Source organism: Rhinolophus sinicus, chromosome 1 (assembly GCF_057876585.1).
Source record: "Rhinolophus sinicus isolate RSI-liver-muscle chromosome 1, RSI-T2T, whole genome shotgun sequence".
Classification (NCBI taxonomy): Eukaryota; Metazoa; Chordata; class Mammalia; order Chiroptera; family Rhinolophidae; genus Rhinolophus; species Rhinolophus sinicus.
In genome coordinates, this window is record NC_142501.1 from 178,376,177 (window position 1) to 178,399,883 (window position 23,707).

The 23,707-nt window shown below is 36.8% G+C and overlaps 1 protein-coding gene and 1 non-coding gene across 3 annotated transcripts in view; both read left to right on the top strand.

The window, feature by feature from the left end:
• Nucleotides 1-23,707, top strand: part of LOC109461442 (alcohol dehydrogenase E chain) — a 51,725-nt gene that overhangs the window by 20,190 nt on the left and 7,828 nt on the right. The window contains exons 1-6 of one of the 2 annotated variants that reach the window (XM_019757675.3): nt 13,204-13,354; nt 16,854-16,955; nt 18,263-18,401; nt 20,149-20,236; nt 20,334-20,553; nt 22,492-22,752. In XM_019757675.3, the coding sequence (XP_019613234.2) occupies nt 13,337-13,354; nt 16,854-16,955; nt 18,263-18,401; nt 20,149-20,236; nt 20,334-20,553; nt 22,492-22,752 (828 nt within the window). In that variant the 5' untranslated portion in view covers nt 13,204-13,336. Of the gene's footprint in view, nt 1-13,203; nt 13,355-16,853; nt 16,956-18,262; nt 18,402-20,148; nt 20,237-20,333; nt 20,554-22,491; nt 22,753-23,707 lie in introns of those variants that run through there. The other variant, XM_074323221.2, reaches the window with a different exon arrangement.
• Nucleotides 16,263-16,369, top strand: LOC141570334 (U6 spliceosomal RNA). The gene has a single exon (XR_012494326.2). It is a non-coding gene; the product is annotated as a U6 spliceosomal RNA (small nuclear RNA).

Consider the following 23,707-nt stretch of genomic DNA (forward strand, 5'->3'; position numbering starts at 1 on the left):
GGGGATTTGAAGCTAGAGGGGGTGAACACACAATGGTGGAAAGAAAGGAGAAAGGGGCAGGGGGAGAGAAATTGCGAGTACCAAATCAAGACACTCAATATCTGAGTAGAAAGAGTTCCAGAATAAAAGAACAAATGAAGCAGGGTATGAGGGTTGGGGAGGGAAGAACATTATTCAAACAATTTAAGTAAATTTTCTAGAACTTAAACAAGCCAATCTTCATATTTTTTTAAAAAGCCACTGAATGCCAGCAAGATAAAGATAGACCCACTCAGAACAAATCCTTATAAAATTTCAGACTACTAGGGATAAACAGAACATCCTACAAGCTTCCAAACACAGTATGAAGAAGGAAGAGGAAGAAAAGCAGGGAAGAAGGAGGAGATTCCCCGACCAGCCAGGGAAGGTGACAGTACCAGAAGCTGGAGAAGGCAAGAACAGATTCTCTGCTAGAGCCTCTGGTGGGAGATCCATCCTGCCAACACCTTGGTTTCAGCCCAGTGATACTGATGGCAGACTTTTGGCCTCCAGCACCAGAGGGAGAAAATAAACCTCTGGTTTAAGCCACCCAGGGTTTGGTAATTTGTTACAGCAGCCACAGGAAACCAACACAGTGGGTAGCCCCAGACATAGAACACACCCCGGCCATTTGGAGCAAGTCAAAGACTCCAGGAGAGATTTCTCTGCAAGACAAAATTGATGGGACACAATGTACCTGTGTGTCTCGAGTGGCGAATTAGACAACGGGCAATGTTTCGGGCATTGAATTTGCTATAAGTATAAAAACAAAACAAAACCAGTTTTTTTAAAAGCCAGTATTTAATCCTAGGGAACAACAAAATTGTTCAGATAAAGAAAAATAAAAACATTGCAAACTACGTGGCTCATCTGTAAGTAGCATTTACATAATTGTATGTAAATTATTCTATTACTCTATTGGGAAAGAAGGGACAAGTAGGGTCTTTTTTGGTCGTGACTGCCCTAAATGCTCATCTTCCCAAAAGGGAAGTTAATAGAAATGTCCAAAGAAAAGTCAATTTAGGAATATATGCATCTTACTTAGAGAAGTGGAGATAAAAAACAAGATAAGTTTCACAATAAAAAACAAAAAGTTGAAAGCAGTGTCTACTAGGGAGGAGTAAATATTTTTTAAAAAATGGGAAAGCAAATACTGTTGGTTTTCTTGAGACTTTGTAGAAAAACATATGCATGTGCACATGCATGTATAAGCTGGGGAAACATGAAAAATCAAAAACTGCAAAAAAATGATGAAGAGAATAAAAGAGCTGGGTTACATTCTAGGATTCATAAAATGCAAAATGAATGAAATTTTTAAAACAAAATTTTAACATTATGCAAATAAGTATATGTGGCTGAGCATAACATTCTCAGTGACTGTATCATATAAGGAGTGGAAAGGTACTATGTTTCAAACCATTGAAACCATTGGTGCTCCAGAAAACGTGTACTTGAAGGTGCAGGGAGGGTGTGCAAAACCTTGCAAGTCAGGCCTGTATTAAATCTCTGATGGAAAAGAGCAGCTGGGCTCCATGAGTTTCTCTATTGGCGCCTTCTTTGTTGATGATCCTGGATCTTTTCCCTTCTTCTCAAGTCCCTTAAACATACTCATTCCAGGGCTTTTGATTTCAGAAAATTGTGACCACTAAAACCACATCAACTCAATCTGTGTAAACACTTTTGTGTACCTGAGGGTCTGCTTCCGGAACCACTCCTGGTGCCAAGAACTATATCAGTGAAAACTCTGAAAGTGGCCTGAACACAGAAAATTGGTTATAGACTTGTTTGAAGTTTGAAAGTTTACAAAGAGCATGTTGCGGTCACCCAGAACATTAAGAATATTAAGCCCCCAGAGGGCTGAGAGAACAAAAAGAAGGTGGTTGCCAGAACTGAAACCTCAGCAAAAGGGTCAATGGGGTTGGGGCTTAGACATCTGGGGACAGGGTGCAGCCTCATGGCTGCTCAGAAGGAAAGTTTGTACTTACACTGCCAAGAAAGCTGGGCCAGCTGCTGCTGCTCCGTGTGAGGGGTGAGGCAAGGCTGATGCCAGGGAGGTGGAAAGCTGCTGGAGGACAGAACCAATTGTGCGACACAGAGTGACACTAATGGGATGAATATATACCGTGTTTCACTGAAAATAAGACCTAGCTGGACCATCAGCTCTAATGCTTCTTTTGGAGCAAAAATTAATATAAGACCCGGTATTATATTATATTATTAGACTGGGTCTTATAGTAAAATAACATATTAATATAGCAACATAATATATTAATTTTTGCTCCAAAAGACGCATTAGAGCTGATGGTCCGGCTAGGTCTTATTTTTGGGGAAACACAGTACTTCCTTCTATGCACTGCTTTTGTGTATTCCACAAATTTCCTAAGTTATGTTTTCATTTTTATTTCACTGAAAATATTTTTAAATGTCTCTTGAGATTTCTTCTTTGACCCATGTGTTATTTAGATGTGTGTTGCTTAATATTCACGTATTTTGAGATTTTCCAGTTATCTTTCTGTTATGATGTATAGTTTAACTCCATTGTGATCTGAGATGAGACGTTGTATGTTTTCTATTCTTTTATATTTATGAAACTGTGTTTTATGGCCCAGAATGTGATCTAGCTTGGTGAAAGTCCCACTGATGTGGGATATTTCTGTGAGTGCAGGGATCGTGTCTCACAAAACCGAAGAATGGAAGCATGGACCAAGGAGCGGTGAGGAGTTGCAAAAGAGGATAGTAAAAGTAAAGAGTAGCAGCTCTTGAACGAGAGGGACTCCTGACTGGGTGCCCAGTGACCGAGGCAAAGGCTCTTATTTTTATATCTTCCCTTGCCTGTTTGGAGAAGGGAGCTGGCGCCTTCTAATGGAATTTGTCTATCAGGTTTGCTCTGTTTGTCCATCCTGAAGGGATTAATGAAGTAACCCACTTCTATCTATCAGATCTGCTCCATTTGTCCAGCCCAAAGGGAGTTAACCTCAAGGCCTGTTGCATTTTGTCCTGCAGTGAATGAGCTATCTCAGAATCTGGCGTTTCAGGATATGGCTGTCTTTGTTTATTCTACCAGGGACCTTCCTGTCTACCTAACAACATGCTAACTAACCTGTCTAACCATGTCAGCTTGAAAAGAATGTATGTTCTGCTGCTGTTGAATGAAGTTGTCTATAAATGTCATATATCCAGTCAATTGATGGTGATGTTTAGTTCAACTAAACGCTCTTCACTGATTTTCTGCTGCTGGATCTGTCCTTTTCTAACAGAGGTGTTGAGATCTCCAAATATAATAATGGATTCATCAATTTCGCCTTGTAGTTCTATCAATTTTTGCCTCAAACAGTGTAATGATCTGTTGTTAGGCACATTATGTGTTTAGAATTATTATGTCTTCTTGGACAATTGACCCCTTTATTATTATGTAATGCCCTTTATCTCTGATAACTTCCTTGCTCTAAAGTCTGCTCCCTCTGAAATACACCTACTCCAGCTCTCTTCTGATGATAACATGATATGTTTTTCTTTATCCATTTACTTTAATTGGTATATTTTTATATTGAAAGTGGGTTTCTTATACACAACATATAACTGAGTCTTATTTCTTCATTCTGACAATATCGGTCTTTTAACAGGTTCATTTAAAGCAATGACCTTCGAAGTAATTATTGATATAGTTGGGTTAATATCTACCATATTTGCTACTATTCTCTATTTTTGTCCTTGTTCTTTGTTACTATTTTTGTCTTCTACTCTTTTTCTGCCTTTTGTGGTTTTCACTGAGCATTTTATATGATTCCATTTTTCTCCTTTCTTAGGATATTATACTTTTTAAAAACATTTTTTAGTGGTGGTCGTACAATTTGCAATACACATTTACAACTAATCCAAGTCCCCTTTCAAATACTATACAATTTCACAGATATTGTGAGTACCTCATAATAAGAAAATTATTTTTAATTTCTCTCTCCTGTTCCTTGTATCATTGCTGTCATTCATTACACTATACGTAAGCATATATTACATATGTATGTATATGTAATCAAATATATTTTTCTATTTTTATTTTACCTTCACTTATGCCTTTCCAGATAATCTTTTCTTGTATTTAATTTTTTTATTACTCGATTATGGTTGACATTCAATATTATATTAATTTCAGTGTATAGCATAGTGGTGATTAGACATTTATATAACTTACAAAGTGATCCCCCTGATAAGTCTTGCATCCCCCTGACACAATACACAGTTTTGCTGATTATATTCCTTAAGCAGTAGTTTACATTCCTGTGATTATTTTGTAACTGCCAATTTGAACTTCTTGATCCTTTCACATTTTTCACCCAGTCCCCCAACCGTCCTACAATTTGGCAACCATCAGTTTGTTCTTTGTATCTGAGTTTCTTTCTGTTTTGTTTGTTTATTTTGTTTTTTAGAATCCACATATAAGTGAAATTATATGGTAATTGTCTTTCTTTGTATGACTTATTTCACTTAGCATAATACTTTTAGGTCCATTCATGTTGTTGCAAATGGTTAGATTTCATTCTTTTTTATGGCTGAGAAATATTCCATTGTATGTATGTACCACCTCTTATTTATCCATTTGTCTTTTGATTGGAGCATTTCATCCACTTATGTTTCAAGTAATTACTGATATATAGTTCTTGCCAGTTTATTAATTGTTTTCTGATTGTTTTTGTAGTTCTGTTACTTATTCTCTTGCTCTTCTCTCATCTACGTTGATGGCTTTCTGTAGTGTTGTATTGGAATCCTTTTCTCTTTATTTCTTGTATATCTCTTATAGATTTTTGGTTTGTGGTTATCGTGTGCTTCATATATACCAAGCTATGTGCATAGCAATCTATTTTAAATTGATAGTCACTTAAGTTCAAATAGATTCTAAAATCACTATCATTTTTACTCACCCATTTACCTTTATGTTTTTGTCATTATTTTTTATTTCTTCTGTGTGTTTGTGTTTGTATGTATCCCTTAATTTACTGTCGTAATTATGCATGATCTTTCTACTTTTGCCCTTTAATCTTTGTACTAGCTTTAGTGTTGGTTGATCCTCTGCTTTTATTATGTGTTTGTCTTTGTCAGTCAGAATTGTTCTTCTTTGAGATATTTTCTTATTCGTATATATATTTTCTTCTTCTTAAAGAAGTCCCTTTAATACAAGATCAGACAATTAAGTTCACGAACTTGTTGCAACAATGTTGCTGACCTTTTTTGATATCAGAGGGATTATTCATTATGAATTTGTACCAACTGGACAAACAGTTAAAGAAGTTTACTATTTGGAAGTGCTGAAAAGGCTGCATGAAAAAGTTAGATAAAAATGAACTGAACTTTTCACCAACAATTCATGGCTCTTGCATCATGACAATGCACCAGCTCACATGGCACTGTCTGTGGGGGTTTTAGTCAGTAAACAAATAACTGTATTGGAACACCCTCCCCCCCACTCACCTGGTCTGGCCCCCAATGACTTCTTTCTTTACCTGAAGATAAAGGAAATGGTGAAAAGAAGACATTTTGATGACATTCAGGACATCAAGGATAATATGATGACAGGTTCTGATGGCCATTCCAGAAAAAGAGTTCCAAAATTGCTTTAAAGAGTCAACTTGGCACTGTTATTGGTGCATAGCTTCCCAAGGGGAGTACTTCAAAGGTGACCATAGTGATATTCAACAATGAGGTATGTAGCGCTTTTTCCAGGATGAGTTTGCGAACTTAATTGTCAGACCTCATATTTCTTGTAATACTGGTTTGGTGGTGATGAGCTCCTTCATCTATTTCTTTTCTGGGGACATCTTTATCACTGCTTCAATTCTAAATGATAGCTTTGCTGGGTAGAGTAATCGTGGTTGTAGGCCCTTGCTTTTCATCAGTTTGACTATTTTGTGCCAGTCCTTTCTGGCCTGCAAAGTTTCTGTTGAGAAATCAGCTGACAGTCTTATGGGAGCTCCCTTGTAGGTAATTAGCTGCCTTTCTCTTGCTGCTTTTAAGTATGTCTGTCTTTAACCTTTGGCATTTTAATTATGATGTGTCTTGGTGTGGGCCTCTTTGGGTTCATCTTATTTGGAACTCTCTATTCTTCCTTGACTTGTATGTTTGTTTCCTTTGCCAGGTTGGGGAAGTTTTCTGTCATTTCTTTAAATAGGTTTTCAATTCCTTGCTCTCTCTCTTCTCCTTCCGGTAACCCTATGGTGTGAATGTTGTTACTCTTCAAGTTGTCCCAGAGGTCCCTTAAACAATCTTGATTTTTGTGGGTTTTTTTTTTGTTTTTTTTTTTGCTGTTCTGATTAGGTGTTTTCTGCTACCTTACCTTCTAAATTCCTGATTCGATCCTCTGCTTCATCTAATCTACAGATGATTCCCTCTCACGTATTCTTCATTTCAGTTTTGTATTCTTCATTTCTGGCTGGTTCTTTTTTATGTTTTCTCTGGTTTTTTTTTTTTTTTTTTTTTTTTTTTTTTTTTTTTAATGCTTATTATCTCTTTGTTGAAGTTCTTACTGAGATCATCGAGCATATACTTATAACAAGTGTTTGGAACTCTGTTTCTGGTAGACTGTTTATCTCCATTTTATTTAGTTCTTTTTTATGGAATATTTTGTCCTGCACTTTCATTTGGGACATGTTTCTTTGTCTTCTCATTTTGGCTGCCTCCCTATGTTTATTTCTATGTATTAGGTAGATCTGCTGCATCTCCAGTCTTGGCAGAGTGGCTTTATATAGTTGGTGTCCTGTGGAACCCAGTGGTGCAGTCTCTCTGTTTACCTGAGCCAGGTGCTTCGGGATGTCCCTTGTGTGGGTTGTGTGTGTTCTGTTGTAGTTGAGCCTGGATTGCTGTTGGCAAGTCAGTGGGTATAATTGACCCTCACACTGGACACAGGCAGCAGCTAACCTAGGCCTGCATTGTAGCCCCACCCAAGAGGCCCCAGAACCAGCACACTTGGTGGCTAACTTCAGGCCACACCAGAGACTGGCTGTAAGGACTGGCCATGACTCTAGCAAAGAAGCTGTTATGCAGGGGCTGGCCCCATGGAGACGGATTCACTTTAGTGGGGCTCTCATGCCTGCCAAGTCCACCTTTTGGATGTGTCATTTGTGGAGCTAATTGGGTGGTGCTCTGATGTGGTATGAAGCTGGCCACCATGTATGCTGGTTCTGGGGCCTTTTGGGAGGGGCTACAGTGCCGGCCCAGGTCAGCTGCTGCTTGTGCGTAGCCTGGGGCCACCTAGTAGGAACTAGAAAGTAATCTGCACTTGGGAGCTGCCTGTGCTGATCTTGAAAATACCTGGGAGTGGTTATGCTGTGAATTGAGTCTGGTTGCCACTAGTGTCAGGCTTGGGAACACTGAGCAACAGGTACAGAGCACTCTGAGGCCAGCCACTACTTGTTTGGGGTTTGTGGACTCATGAAAGATTTTAGAAAAGTCTGCAATATGTACTGAGTCCAGCCACTTGTGTGGATTAGCCTCTGAAAGAGGGTTGGCCAGGCATGTGAATTGGATGGGGTGGGGGTCCCCAGAGAATCACAAGGATGGGATGAGAGCGGTTTAGCCAAGTTGATGGAGACTCAAATTTGGCACCCACCTGCACCTGAAGGCTGTGTAGGGGAAGGGTTCAACAAAGGGACAATGGCACCTGCCAGCATGTTGGTCCTTGACAGAGCTGCCCCTCTAGCACTTATGCTGAAGCCAGATAATTTAGTCCATCCCCATATGGCTCTGGTGCTTTTTGAATTGCTGTGCCTTCTCTGGAGCTTAGAGTGAGTGTTTGTGAGCAAGTGAGTCTGTGCTTGTGCCCGTTAAGAGGACACCTGGGTCTCCAGCAGCTCTCCATCTCACTCAGACTGAGTCCCTGCTGATTTTCACAGACACTTGTTGTGGGGACTCCTCTTCCAGCACTGCTTCTCCAGGCTGGGGAGCCCAGTGTGGAGATGGTACATCTTGTTCCCCAATGGGGACCTCCACAGCCGTGATATACCTCCCCCCCACCCCGATTCTTAACTACCACATGTGTCTGTTGGACCAGTGGGTTTCCCGTCTCCACCCACTCAGAATATTTCAAGGTTACCTAAAATGTGTCAGTGTATGAATGCCCAAAGCTGTAGAGAATTTTTATAATAATATATCAGCCAAACAGAGGATACTCCTGGAGGCACAATCTCAACAGGCTGAGAAAAATGTGTCGAAGAAATGACCATTTGCAGCTTCCTTTATGCTTTTGGAATCAAGGAGAGACCATAAGTAAGATTACATGAAGCTGGGAGAAAGCAAAGCAGGAATTGGGTTACAGGATAGTTAACAAGATTATGTGCTCTCTCAAGGGTGGTCATGCTTTAGAAGAAGGGGCCTGAAAAGAAGCATTTTAAAGAGGCATTTAGGTGTTAACCTAAGCGCACTGAAACAATGGACAGGGCTTGCTTAGGGCCAAGCTAAGCCTTTTACTAAAGAAGTTGTGAGTGGGCATGACTACTCACCGTGATCTGCCCAGTTAGGAAGTAATGATCAGACCACTTGTGCGGTTACTTTCCATAAAATTACTTTTTCATGCACACACCCTTCCCTGGTACATATTTTTATATTACTGAAATTGTGGAATTCATGCCATTTTGCATTACTTTAAAATCGTTATACAATATTTTTATTTCTGCGTTATCTCAAAAATGATCATTTTTATAGCACTTCATCATGCTGATCCATAATATTTCACTTAAACATTCAGATTACTTGAATTTAGCACCCAGGAAAAACTTCCAAGAACGTCAAGAGAGAGAGAGAGAGAAAGAGAGAGATAAGATAGTCATTAGCCTCTGATATTCCAGTTTTTCAAGGCATTCCATCCACTTCTTATCCTTTGATGCTTAAGTGATTGCCTATTATATTTATACCATAAAACTCTTAATCACCAGCCTGATTACCTTGCTAGTCTTGAAGTCAGCATTCTGACTTAGAAAAGACATTTAGGGATCCATAAATTTTTTCAGTTTCAGATGTACAAAACAACATAATGATTAGACATTTGCACCCCTCACTACCCCTCTGGCATCATATATAGCTATTACAATACCATTGACTATATTCCCTGTGCCATATATATGTATTTGAAATTCACTATTATTTTATATTACTTTCAGCTGTACAGCACAGTGGTTAGACATTTATATAATCTGTGAAGTGATCTCCCAATAAATCTAGTACCGATCTGACATACTACATACGAGTAGTCTTTACAACATTATTGATTATATTCCCCATACTGCATTTCACATCCCCATGACTATTTTGTGACTACCAATTAGTACTTCGTAATCACTTCACATTCTCCCCCATTCCCCAACAACCTCCCATCAAGCAACCGTCAGTTTTTTTCTGTATCTATGAGTCTATTTCTGTTTTGTTTGCTCACTTATTCTGTTCTTTAGATTCCGCATACAAGTATAAGTGAGATCATATGGTATTTGTCTTTCTCAGTCTGACTTATTTCACTTAGCATAATATTCTGTTTGTCTATCCATGTTGTTGCAAATGGTAAGATTTCATTCTTTTTATGGCAGAGTAATACTCCATTGTATAAATATACCACAATTTACTTATCCAATCGTCTATTGATGGGCCTTTCGGTTGTTTTCATATCTTGGCTATTGTGAATAGTGCTTCAGTGAACATAGAGCTGCATATACTTTTTCAAATTAGTCTTTTGGATATCTTTGGATAAATATTGGAGTGGAATTGCTGGGTCATAAGGTAGTTCTATTTTTAATTTGTTGAACCTCCATATTGTTTTCTGTAGTGGCTGCACCAACACCAACAGTGCATGCGGGTTCCCTTTTCTCCACATCCTCACCAACACTTGTTTGTTGATTTATTGATGATAGCCATTCTAACAGGAGTGAGGTAGTATCTCATTGTGGTTTTCATTTGCATTTCTCTAATAATTAGTGAGGTTGAGCATCTTTTCATATGTCTATTGGCCATTTGTATGTCCTCTTTGGAGAAATGTCTATTCATGTCCTCTACTCATTTTTTAATTGGATTATTTGTGTTTTTTAAAAATAAATTTTGGATATTAACCCCTTGTTATATGTATCATTGGCAAATATCTTCTTCCATTCAGTAGGATATCTTTTTGTTTTATGTATGGTTTCCTTTGCTGTGAAAAAACTGTTTAGTTTGATGTAGTCCCATTTGTTTGCTTTTTGCTTTTGTTTCCCTTGCCAGAGATGTAGCAGTACAAATATTATTAAGGGTAATTTCTGAGAGTTTATTTCCTATATTTTCTTCTAGGAGTTTTATGGTTTCAGGTTTTACATTTAAGTCTTTAATCCATTTTGATTTTTTTCTTGTATATGACATAAGAAGATTGTCTAGTTTTATTTTTTTTGCATGTATCTGTCCAGTTTTCCCAGCACCATTTGTTAAGTAGACTGCATTTACCCCAATGCAAATTCTTGCTTCTTTTGTCATTGATTAAATGACCATATAGGCATGGATTTATTTCTGGGCTTTCTATTTTTTTTCATTGATCTATGTGTCTGTTTTTATGCCAAAACCAGGCTGTTTTGATTACGATAGCCTTGTAGTATAATTTGATATCAAGTAGCATGGTAACTCCAGCATTGTTCTTATTTCTAAGTATTGCCATGGCTATTTGGGGGTATTTTATGGTTCCATATAAATTTTAGAGTTATTTGTTCTAGTTCTGTGAAAACTGCCATTAGTAATTTGGTAGGGATTGCTCTGAATATACATATTGCTTTGGATAGTATGGACATTTTAACTACATTAATTCTTCCTATCCATGAACATGGTATATGTTTCCATTTATTTGTATCTTCATTAATTTCTCTTCAATGTCTTATAATTTTCTGAGTACAGGTCTTTGGTTACATTTATTCTTAAATATATTTTTGATATAATTGTAAATGGGAATATTTTCTTAAGTGCTCTTTCTGATAGTTCATTATTGGTGTATGAAAATGCAACAAATCTCTCAATATTAATTTTGTATCTTGCTATCTTACTAAATTCATTTATCAGTTCTAATAGTTGTTTTGGTGGGATCTTTGGGGGTCTCTCTATATAGTGTCATGTCATCTGCAAATAATGACAATTTCACTTCTCCCTTTCTCATTTGGATGCCTTTTATTTCTTTTTCTTGTCTGATTGCTGTGGCTAGAACTTCCAGTACTATGTTGAATAAAAATGGTGAAAGTGGGCATCCTTGTCTTGTTTCTGGTCTTAAGGGGAATGCTTTGGCTTTTCCCCATTACGTATGATATTATCTGTGGGTTTCTCATATATGGCCTTAATTATGTTGAGATATGTCCCCATCTATCCCCATTTTGCTGAGAATTCTTGTCATAAATGGATACTGGATTTTGTCAAGTGCTTTTTATGCATCTATTGATATGATCATATGATTTTTATTTTTCATTTTGTTTATGTGATGTATCACATTAATTGATTTGTGGATATTGAAACAATCTTGTATACCAGGAATGAATCCCATTTGATCACGGTGTATGATCTTTTTAATGCATTGCTGAATTTGGTTTGCTAATATTTTGTTGAGGATAGGGATCTATAATTTCTGAGTTTCTCTTACCTCATCTGTAAAATGGGAATAAGATTAGTACCTTCTTTGTATGTACTTTCTCTGAAGATTATATGTGACAATGTATGAAAAACTCCCAGTAGAGTTCTGGAAACATAGTAGGTGCTCAATAAACTGAGGCCATTGTTTTTCTGTAAATTTATGCCTCATAAATAAACCACCAACTTATTAAGAATTCAAATTATTCCTAATACCCTATCCCTCCATCACTCTTTAAACTCACTCAAATCCAATGAGTCCTTCAAATTGATTGGGACATATGAGCTCCTTGTTACCACACAGAATCTCTGAAAAATGGTCGGACTCCCTTTCTTTGCACTGCTTTCCACAAGTAAAGGTGTGTGGGCAGGGAAAACAGAGTGGTGGCCATTCTCTACAAGTAGCATCTTCTCTGCCATGTGGATGTATCCCCAGTATCGCTCTCTACACCTTCATAAGTAAAGTTGGAAACAGACAACAGTGACATTCCCTTGACAAGGCTAGAGAAATATACCCTTTACATTAACATAAACTTGTTGATAGACTATATCTAATTAAGTAGTTGGATGCACTGTGTCCCCCAAGTGTTGGTATAAGACTTAAGATTTATTAAAAATCAAACTTACATTCTCTTTTATTCATGCACTGACCAAAGGATAATAGAAATGCACGAGTATTTTTTGATTCTTTGCTAAAAAGATTATTATTTAGTTTCTAACTCAAAAGCCTCCTCTGAGGCATTCCATCAGAATGCCCTCCCTTTGATGTAGCACATCCAGATGGTCTGACTTGGTTGCCTGGGTCTTTTCCCCCATAGACTATGAGGTTTCTTTTCTGGTTAATCATTGTAGCTAATATGTATTGAAGGTTGTCCTATCTGCCAGTCTCCCTGATAAGTACTTTAAAGGGCTTGTATTACTTGTTCATAAAACAACCCTTTGAGGTGGTACTATTATTTCTATTAATTTACAAATAAGGAAACTAAGGCGAAGTTCACACAGCTAGTAAGGGTAGGGTCTGCCTTGAATCCAAGGCTATGTTATGACCATTGCCTCATATTCCTTCTTGGCATGGGTAGAGGTTGTCTCTTATCCATCATAGCCACCTCATTATATCCAGCTGAGTGTCTGCAACAGGGAGGCGTTCAGTCAGTGTTGACCAGTATTGAGTGGAACAGAAATGCCAGGATCATGAGCACTTTTGCTGTGACTGATTGGTGTCTGACTTCTCTGCTATGAAGAGGAGGAGAGTGCTGGAGCAAATATACTCCTTTGGCTCCTAGCTCTGTCTCACATCATTTGTGCTGCTTCCTTTCTCTTCCTCCTTTCTAACTAAAGTATGTGGATTAGAAGTTAGAGTTTAGTGCACAGAGGGAAAACATGATTGAGAAGGAAAACCTTTGGAATCCAGGAAAAACAGAGATTAAAATTTATGCGTAGGGTAATATTTAACCTAAAGAAATCAAGATGTTATATGTAATTAGCATATTGCAAAACAAGTCAAGGTTTTAGTGCTGGTTCAGTGCCCTTTTCTTTCTGATTTAATAGGGTTTGATAATAAACTGCTGGGTGGGGCTTAAAGACAGCAAATCATGTGTGGAATTGGGCATTACTCAAGCAAACAAAATATCTGTGCAACATATTTATTTTATGTAGTCGAGTAGGAAACAGTCTGTAAGAATTCAGCAGTCTCCTGGCCTGCAGAAAAAACAGAAACATGAGCACAGCAGGAAAAGTAAGCAAAACAGTTTTTTGTCTGTTTGTTTTTTGTTTTTTTTAGATTTGGAAATATATTCTCATATAATACACAAAGAGATGTATTTAATGAATAATTTAAAATTTATATCTGAATTAAAAACAGTACATATACTGAAATACAACATAGAATATATGCTTCAATATGCAATGTGTATAGAACTACACTGAAATAGCCTATTCCTAAATATCTTTAACAAGAATGTGTGGCATCCGTACCTATTTAAGTCTTTATTTCCTATATTAAATAAATGTACAGGAGTTATAGCCAATCATAAGTAATTTGGAAATCTAAAGTTAGAAATAGTTTTAATCATGAAGTTATCTTTATATCAAGAAACCATAATTTAAATGTTACTCGTTGTAGTTTATTTATTTATTTATTTTTTTATGAAGACAAGAAGAAAGTTAAGTCTGATGAAAGTTTTATTGATCTCAAGGCATTAGAATCATCAACGCTAAGCAAGCCAACATCAACATGCAAATTCTGATTTAACAGGGTTCTTTTTGGCTCAGTCTGGGAAATTTCTATAGAAATCCTATAGAACAATATCTTCTCCATACAAAAGTCAACATGATTTTATAAAATAATAATACTGATGTAGTTTGAATCATTTATTAGCACCAGGAACAAGGATATTTGGTTCTAAGTCTTCCTTAGATTTTTTTCTTTGTTCAGTGTGCTTATAGGCACAGAGAAATGTATGTGGTCATTCAATATAATCAATTCATGTTGTTTAACTGCTTAATTCCAAAAGCCTGTGCAGCCATGTCTGGTACATTTGTTGTGTTACTAGTGGAGCACACATTTTAATATCTTGCTATGATAACTCAATTAAAAGATTCTGAAGTTTTGATACACAGGCCTATATCAAACTGATGTTTGCAAGATGGGAGGGGGTTGGGGAACTGGGTGAAAAAGGTGAAGGGATTAAGAAGTACAAATTGGCAGTTACAAAACAGTTACTGGGATATAAAGTACAGCATAGGGAATATAGTCAATAATACTGTAGTAACTATGTATGGTGCCAGGTGGGTTCTAGACTTATTGGGGGAATCACTTTGTAAGTTATATAAATGTCTAACCATTATGCTTTACACCTGAAACTAATGTAATGTTGTATGTCATCTGTAATTGGAAAATGAAACAATTTTTTAAAAAGATTGATTGGAAATCTCATGGGTAGCCAATTGTCAGTTTTATCACTTCAAACCTCTTTATTTTCATTCATCACTGATTAGCATTTACAATGGCACATTACAATTCAAATGAGGAATAGTTAGAAAAAACAAAAATTAAATTTGTTGAAACTGAGGCTGAAAGAAATAATGAGTCCAGAGAGCAAAAAGGCAAACCAAAAGTATTCATGAAAACAATAAATGATAGGAAATCAATCCTCCCCTTCATGTACGCCATCAATCAATAGCTTTCAGCTTTGTGGTAACGCTTCATTTATATTTACACTTCCTGCATTATATTTCCCTCAAATGCCAAATAGCAATCTTAATAATACCTGCTTCATAAGGTGATTATGGGAACTTAGTAAATTAATACTACAAAACACTTAGGATAGTGCCTGGTACATAGGAATAATTCAATAAATGTTAGTCACTGCTATCGTTCTTGTTATTGTTTAATCTTTTGTTAATCTTTCACTGCCATGTGATGGTGAAAGGATAAATTGGATTGATCTTAATTCTCTGGACAGCCAACTTTGTGACTACTAAAATTTCTCCACTACTGAGTCAAATGAACCTTATTTTTTTATCTGTAAAATAGACCAATAATTCATAACACTGCCCTGTGAGGTTTAAAAATCAAGCACATGGCTCTTTCACACAGGACACAATGTGATAATCACCTGATAAGCACGACCTACATGTCCAAACACAACAAATGTACCGGACATGGCTGCACAGGTTTTTGGAATTAAGCAGTTAAACAACATGAATTGATCATATTGAATGACCTATGAATGAAAGTACATGCCTCTGTGCCTATAAGCACACTGAGCAAAGAAAAAAATCTAAGGCAGACTTAGAACAAAATATCCTTGTTCCTGGTGCTAATAAGTGATTCAAACTATATCAGTATTAATTTTTTTATAAAATCATGTTGACCTTTGTATGGAGAGATGTTGTTCTATAGGATTTCTAGTATATTATTTCCAAGTACTCTGATATTTATTGTGACATTGACCATGGCAAACACTGCAAAGTGGAAGAACTTGACATGGAAAAAATGAAAATGAATTGTCAAAAGGATAAATTTCAATTGAATTTTTAAATATATTTATAAGCATGCCAATTCTGTCTAGAAAAAAGCTCTCTTAACTGTATAAGCTTTGCAACAATGAAGACAGGTTTTATATTACATACTCAAGAGCTAAAATTATGTGTTCAAATTTTATTTTAAAGAACATCTATGGGTAAGCCACGCTACCTAAAAAGTCAAATGCACAGTTATCTCATTTTTAAATATATGTGTGTGTTATGTGGGTGAGTGGGTGCATCTGTGTGTGTGTGTGTATGTGTGTGTGTGTGTGTGTGTGTGTGTAGCTGTAACTGCAGCAATTTTTGGCTCACATCTAACCTGGAAAGAATTGCTACACATAAATTAAATATGAAAACAGAGCTGTCAAAGCTCACTTTCAAATGAGTGGTGCAAACAAGTAGCACACAGAAATAGTGGGGAGAGAAAAATCAAAGGAGGAAAACAGGCAAATAGAGAAAGAAAAGTCATCTTAAGCAGGGAGGCAAGTATGCAGCTGGAATCATAAGTCAGATCTTTTTGGTTTAAATGGAGATTTGAACAAGGGGGCAGTAGATTTTATGTGAACAGACAGTGAATCTGTCAGTGAAATAATTGTGACTTAAAACTTCATGTAGTGCTCGCTTCGGCAGCACATATACTAAAATTGGACCGATACAGAGAAGATTAGCATGACCCCTGCGCAAGGATGACATGCAAATTCGTGAAGCGTTCCATATTTTTTTACACAGTGTGAGGGATATAAATGATAAACGTCTAAGTATTGCTTTGTCTTGTGCACCTGAAACTAATAAAATTATATATATATATATATATATATATATATATATATATATATATATAAATAACTTCATTTACAAGCCAACAGTTGTAGGTAAACAACCAATTTCAAGACAATATTAGGAAATATCAGGAATAAACAGTCTTCGGAGCAAAAACAGCATAAGGATGGCTTAAAAGAACATATTCCATTTTATCTCAATGTCTCATTATAATTAATTCTGTTTCTCTTCCTTATGTTACTGTTTACACATTTTTTAAAACAGGTATTTTTATTCTCTTTGCAAATCAGAGTTTGTCCATTTCTAGGTAAAATTTGTCAGGCCGCAGACATGGGGCTAGATGTTGCACAAAAAAAGATGAAAGTCACATTCCCTGACTTCAAGAGTGGGGAAAAACTGGTATCATCTTTCTGTTCAATTTCCAGGTAATTAAATGCAAGGCGGCTGTGCTATGGGAGTTAAACAAACCCTTTGCCATCGAGGAGGTGGAGGTCGCACCCCCTAAAGCTCATGAAGTTCGAATAAAGGTGAAACATCTTTTTCACTTCTGTTTAATTTTAGGTTTAAAAAATTCAGAAAATAGTAAAAATGCAAAGAACCAAAAATTAATTAAGAGACACCTTTTATATGGTAATCCAAACAGTGGAATTACATTTCTTGTCAAGGAAAGATAAATACAAACTGTTAAATTTTTAAAAAGAGAACAAAGAGTATATACAGTATAATCCTAATGTCGACCCAAATAAAGTGGTAAACTGACTCCGGCTCAAAATGGACAAAACGATTATTCAGGAAAGCCGAGGAATTGCAATTTGGAACATGCAACCTGTAGAAAGCTAGAGAGTCCCTTGAGGGTTTGGGGCAGTCTGTACTTATTGACAGAAAATTTAAAGAGAGGAGGGTTCAGGTACAGTCTATTAAAATGTATATATTATTTGTGATTCTTTTATTATTACCTTTTTGTCTTGTTTGATCAGTTTGCGCCTTAAATTTTGCTTAATCTGATGATAATATTGCAATCATGTATTTTTTTTTATTTCATTAAAAATGTTTTTTCATTTTTAAAACAAAAACAAATAGATACAAGCTTTGAAAATTCCCTGAGGAGACAAATGCAGTCCAGTCATACAAACAAAGCTCAATTCAGTTTATTTTGTGAGGTTACCCCGACCTGAACCATTTTTGCTTACATCTCTGGAAACGACAAGCAGAATTTCCAAAGGTTGATAAGATGCAACCCCTGACCAACTCTTTATCATTTAAGAAAATTCCAATATTACCAGTTTTTTTTTATAAAGCAAGCATTTATAGGAAATCAGTCTCTCAGTCCTTCTGTTTTCTTTTCCTGATTACATTTATGTGAGATTTTTCCGTTTTATATCATCTGGTTCCATTTTAGATTGAAATTCTTTCACACTAATAAAATAAAAAAGAATCGATGTGTTTTACAGAAAAAAAAGTACAGAGGGATATATATCAAGATTTCAAAATCAATTAGCATTAGAACTTAATTGACTTAATTTTCTTGGTGCTAATCTGCAATTTCTACTTCTATAAAAAAGAATGCATTTTTGTGTATTATACAAGACTTAAATATTTCAGAAACAATTGCTTCACAGATTGTTCCAAATTGTTTAAGGCAAGAAAGGTGAGTAGAGGAGCGATTTAGACTGAATAATCTTGGGTATAAACAAATTTGTATTTGGGAAGAGTAGGGATTATTAGCAAAACCCTTGAAAACTATAAAATCCCAACTTCAGGAAACTGGGCATACGAAGTCCATCCAAGGGCCATAATCTTTTCGGAATCTAATTAGTCTCCCTTTATCCTGTAGATGGTGGCCACAGGAGTCTGTCGGTCAGATGACCACGTAGTTAGTGGACACTTTCTCATACCTCTTCCTGTGATCGCTGGCCATGAGGCAGCTGGGATTGTGGAGAGCATTGGAGAAGGAGTGACTACAGTAAGACCAGGTACAGAATTCACCCCTGGGGAATGGGCCTCAGTTCGGGACCCCAAGGTCGTCCAGCCTGAATGATCAAGCTGAAGCAATGAGAGATGAAAGAGCTGGCCGAAGGTTGAGGCAGAGCTGGGACTTGAGCAGAGGTCTCCTCCTTTCTTGCCTCCCTGCCTGACTCAGGCATGCGTGCTTGCATGCACTTGCATCTTCTCTCTTTCAGCAAGTAGTTGTTGAGTACCTACTAGATGTCAGGCACCCCGTTAGATCCCGGGGAGACATGAGGATCAAAAGAGACCCACTGCCTGCCACAGACGTGTTCATAATCAAATAACTTTCATTTTAGTGTTGCTGAGCATTCTCTTCTTTCAGGTCCAAAAAAAAAATACAACTGGGACAAGTTAAAAAACAAAAGTATATGCACTGAGCCTCTAGATCAGTGTATGGAAACGGTTCTGTGCTGACTTCACAGGATAGGGACCGTGAGGCTCTGACTAAATAAACATGATCTCTTCTTAGGGAGGAAGTGCAGCCAATTCCCTGGTTTCCTCTTCCAATATGGCCTTCTTTCTTGAACATGGAATGAATGAAACAGACTAGTTGGACGGAAAGGAAAGAGACCGAGCAGGAGGCACTCTGCCATAAACAGTATCTGTTTTATTACCTTTAACTATGGTTATATGTAACTGGTTACGAAGTACTATTTTATCTTTAGTATTTATTTTATCTTAATTTTATTTGCATTAATATATTAGAGGTAAGGAGTGAATAAATAGAAAATTTTCATGCTATCACCTCCATATCAATTTTATATATTAAATGTTATGGCCCAACCATTTCTATGGGTTTTGTGGATAGGTAGCATAGATGATTAAAAATAAAAATTATTTAATTCTAAAACATCACTCCAGCCAGTAGATTAGATACCCCCCTTACCAAATACATAATTGACCTGTGAACTGAAAATATTAAAAAAAAACGGTCTGGTTTGAGTTTCAGCTCTAAGTATTTCCTTTAGTTAAAAATAAATTAATAAAAAACGATACCCTTACTTTTCACCCTGGCTCCCTCCACCATAGCAGAAAAGAATAGATAGTTAACAAATTAAATTATTAGCTAAAAACATTTGAAAGTCAGTTCTTATCCTAAAAGAATATGCCTAACTCATTGTTGAGGGTTGAGGTTTTCAAAGGAATTTCTTGAATTCTTCTTTGTCTCATTTTTGTTACTTTTCCTTAAAAAAGAACTAAAATTTTAAAAATGAGCACTCATTTCCTCATAAAGATCAGCATAGTCACTTTGAAAAGCCAAGGTAAGGTTGTAAAAATTCTTGTTTTTACTGCATCCCAAACTATTTCAAAACAGTGGCTATCCTCAACATCTAGTGGAACTGTGGCAGCCTGCTCACAACTCAAATTTATAATTATACATACAGTGGGACTATTTAAGATTTAATTACTAAGGATTAAATGAGATGATATGTATAAAACCACCAAGAGAAAGGGCACACCATGAAAGACAACTATTAAATCCATGTTGTTTCCCATATTTGTATTTCCTCTTTGGCAATCTTCAGGCACATATAAACCCAAACCAATAACAATGCTACCAGGCAGTAGCCAATGACATCGTGGTGACTGGATCCTATTTCTTAGAGACGATTCAAAGACCAACGCCTCTAATCCATACGCATAAACTTTAGGTTCTTGCTCTATTAGTTCCTAGGTAGAAATTTAATAAGAATTTGCTCTATTCCCCTCTAGGTGATAAAGTCATCCCACTCTTTACACCCCAGTGTGGAAAATGCAGTGTTTGTAAACACCCAGAAGGCAACTTCTGCTTGAAAAACGAGTGAGTTTCTGATACTCTCCTTACACAGGCAATGGATTTGCACATAAGCTATGCTCCTGTCTCATGCCTTTGTGTGTCTGTGTGTTGCACTGGCCAGTTTGAGCAAACCTCGGGGGACTATGCAGGATGGTACCAGGAGGTTCACCTGCAGAGGGAAGCCCATCAGCCACTTCCTTGGCATCAGCACCTTCTCCCAGTACACAGTGGTGGACGAGATCTCAGTGGCCAAGATAGATGCAGCCTCACCACTAGAGAAAGTCTGTCTCATTGGCTGTGGATTCACTACTGGTTATGGGTCTGCAGTCAAAGTTGCCAAGGTAGGAATTACAACGGATGATAAAACCAGTTGCACTCGGACCGTGAGAAACCAAAAGGAAAGTGATGTCTCACAGGAATCAGAGATAATTCTTCATAGATTTACTCATAGCTTTCCCCATTGCTACCACAATGATGTTGATATACTCCATAGAATTTAGGGTGTCAATTATTAGTAGAAAAATGCCTTCAGAAAAAATTAAGAGCATATCCTAGAAAATTTATCTGTTTATAACAAGTGAAAAAGCTGTTGATAATTAATGAAGAAAAAATAAAGGTGCCATTTTCAATTATTATTTTCCTATATTTGTTCTTTTGGGGATTAATAAATTTTAGAGCTGGGGCCTCATATGGTCCTTCATTCTACAGTTAGTCAGCACCAACACACGCCAAGCACACTAGGTTCTGCTAGGTTCTGAGGCAGCAAAACTATCGACATAAAGGAGTTGCCTTTGAGGAACATCTAGTTCCAGGTCCTCTACTCTCAGAATTAGGATCAATAGTAGATTTTAAATCCTTACCTGATACACCTCTAGACCAAGGATCACCAACACACCTGCTCTGTGGATCTCTATGAAGAAAGCAGTGAAGCTTCAATGGTGCCATATGTATGTATCCCACTCATTGGGGATTTCACTGTCGTGTCTCTTCCCCTGCCATGAACACACACACACACACACACACACACACACACACACCCCTTCAGAGGTGGTAGATTTTAAGGAGAAATTCTTTAAAGGCTCTTCTTCCCAAATGTTTGGAAATTGAATAGGTCCAGAGACAAGCTATTTGCCCAAAAATCTTATGGCTGGTTCGTATTAGAGCTGTGACCAGCATGTCTTTATCAAACCTCCTGATGAATCTTAAACCATAATACATAATTACCTGCATTTTAAAATCACAATCACAAGCCTCATGTTTTTCTAAGTAAAGTACAAAGTGGTGGTGTACCCCAGAGAATAATTACTTGGGACAGAAGGAATAGTTTACCCATACTGAAGGCTGACTCCTATAGCAGTCTATGTTTATTAAACAGTCCCTAGCCAATTTCAACAATTGAGAGCATGTGTTTTTCAAATTTCTGTGACTCTACTACTAAGTCACTTGTGCAAGAGCTGTTGTTCTAAGGAGCTTATATACAGAGCAGAAGCCATGGGCTCTCCTGATAGTGAATTTCATCCATTATTAAAATGTAGACCAACTTTTTATTGTGTTATTGTTCATTAGTGTATTTTTAAAAGCAAGAACAAAGACTCATTAAGATCACATAATCTCAAGCTGTATTACCTTAAAGTTTCCTGTTAAGTTTACCCTGTTGTTAGGTTTGGCTATAAGCTGAGAATAACTCTTCTATGCTTCACAGCTAATTTCTGCTCTCTTACTGGTAATGACTACCAAAAGTTAATGAACCAAGGAGTAATCATTGAGGGTTTGATAGGATTATTTTTTCAGTCTCCTCGAATAACCTTTTCCACAAATTTCATTTCCCCAAATTTGCTTTTGTGTATGTACAATGTACTGAAACTGGCTGTCAATGGATTTGAGCCACTAGATTCTCTTCATGATGAGAGTCATTGCATTTAGAGCTCAAAGATTATCCCGTCCACTGGCTTCCAGCCTGGGCTCACCACTGGAGTCACTTGGGAATGAACTGGGTCTGACCTGCAGAGGTTCTGATATAATTGGTTATGGACTATGAACTGGGCACTGAATGGTTTTAAATCTCCCCAGGTGAGTCTAATGTCTGGCAAAGTTTGAGAACCATGGATCTAGTTCAATTCCCTCAATTTAAATATGAAGCAACTGAAGCCAAAAGAGGTTTTGACAGCAGGTTGGACATAAGAGTCTGAGTAGCATCTCATAACAGATGACACTTTATACACCTTAGGAATTTTCCAACAATTATTACTTAATCCATTTTTGAATTTTCTGAAACACAGGTCACCCAGGGCTCCACTTGTGTGGTGTTTGGCCTTGGAGGAGTTGGCCTGTCTGTTATTATGGGCTGTAAAGCGGCAGGAGCAGCCAGGATCATTGGGGTGGACATCAACAAAGATAAATTTGAGAAGGCAAAGGAAGTGGGTGCCACTGAGTGCATCAACCCACAGGACTTCAGGAAACCCATCGACGAGGTGCTGAAGGAAATGAGCGGTGGAGGTGTGGATTTTTCATTTGAAGTCATTGGTCGGCTTGACACCATGGTATGTACCACGAAATGCCTTGAAATACCTGTTTCTGCATTCTGGGTTATGCTTTTAGACAGCAGACTATAAATATCAGATGTACAGAATATTTTTAAGACTTTGAATGATGACTTTCCATCTCCATTGTTTAATTTATTATTATAAGAAATGTTTCATTCCTTCAGCTAGGCCAAATATCTCAAGTAATATTTCCCCTTCAGAGAGGCAGAGGGTTATTTTACTGAGCCATTATAAATTTACTTTGCTAATTTTTAGTTTAAAAAGACAAACTCAAGTAAATATAAATAATACAAGTTCTATTCTCAAATTGGCAAGTTTCATTTTTATTTTTTACCTCACATTTTTTAACAAAATACTTTAACAATTTTTATATGATTTTGTGGATTTTGATATTTTTCATATATCATAATTTGGTCAAAAGGAATCACGAGCAATTTAAGGCCAAGTATCATTTTATTACCATAAAATATGTGCCATTTTACCACAGCAGACAGCACAGTGCCTGGCACATATAGTAAGCACCCAAATCTATGAGTTACTTTTAAAAGTAAACATACTTTTAAAAGTGAACATATTTTTCCACCAAAAAATTTAAGAGATACATATCTCACAGCATTGTTATGGATTACGTGAGATAATGCATGTAAAATATTTAGCCCAGTGCCACCTGTCAATTGATGAGCTCTTTATAAATGTCAGCTGGTGTTACTGATAGGAAATACTGTTTCCAGTCTTGCTGGAATATACATGATATTACTTTCAAATAATTGCAGACATCATTATTTACCATGGAGAAGACATCTCCAGTTACATACCGTTCAGTTTCTCACGTGGAATTAGATTGTTACTTTATTTGAAGACAACAAATGTCCAATAGCCACATGTTCTGAGGGTATCTGGTTTTCCAAATGTCATACTCTAAAATCAAAGTGTTAATTATTATATATTGCTG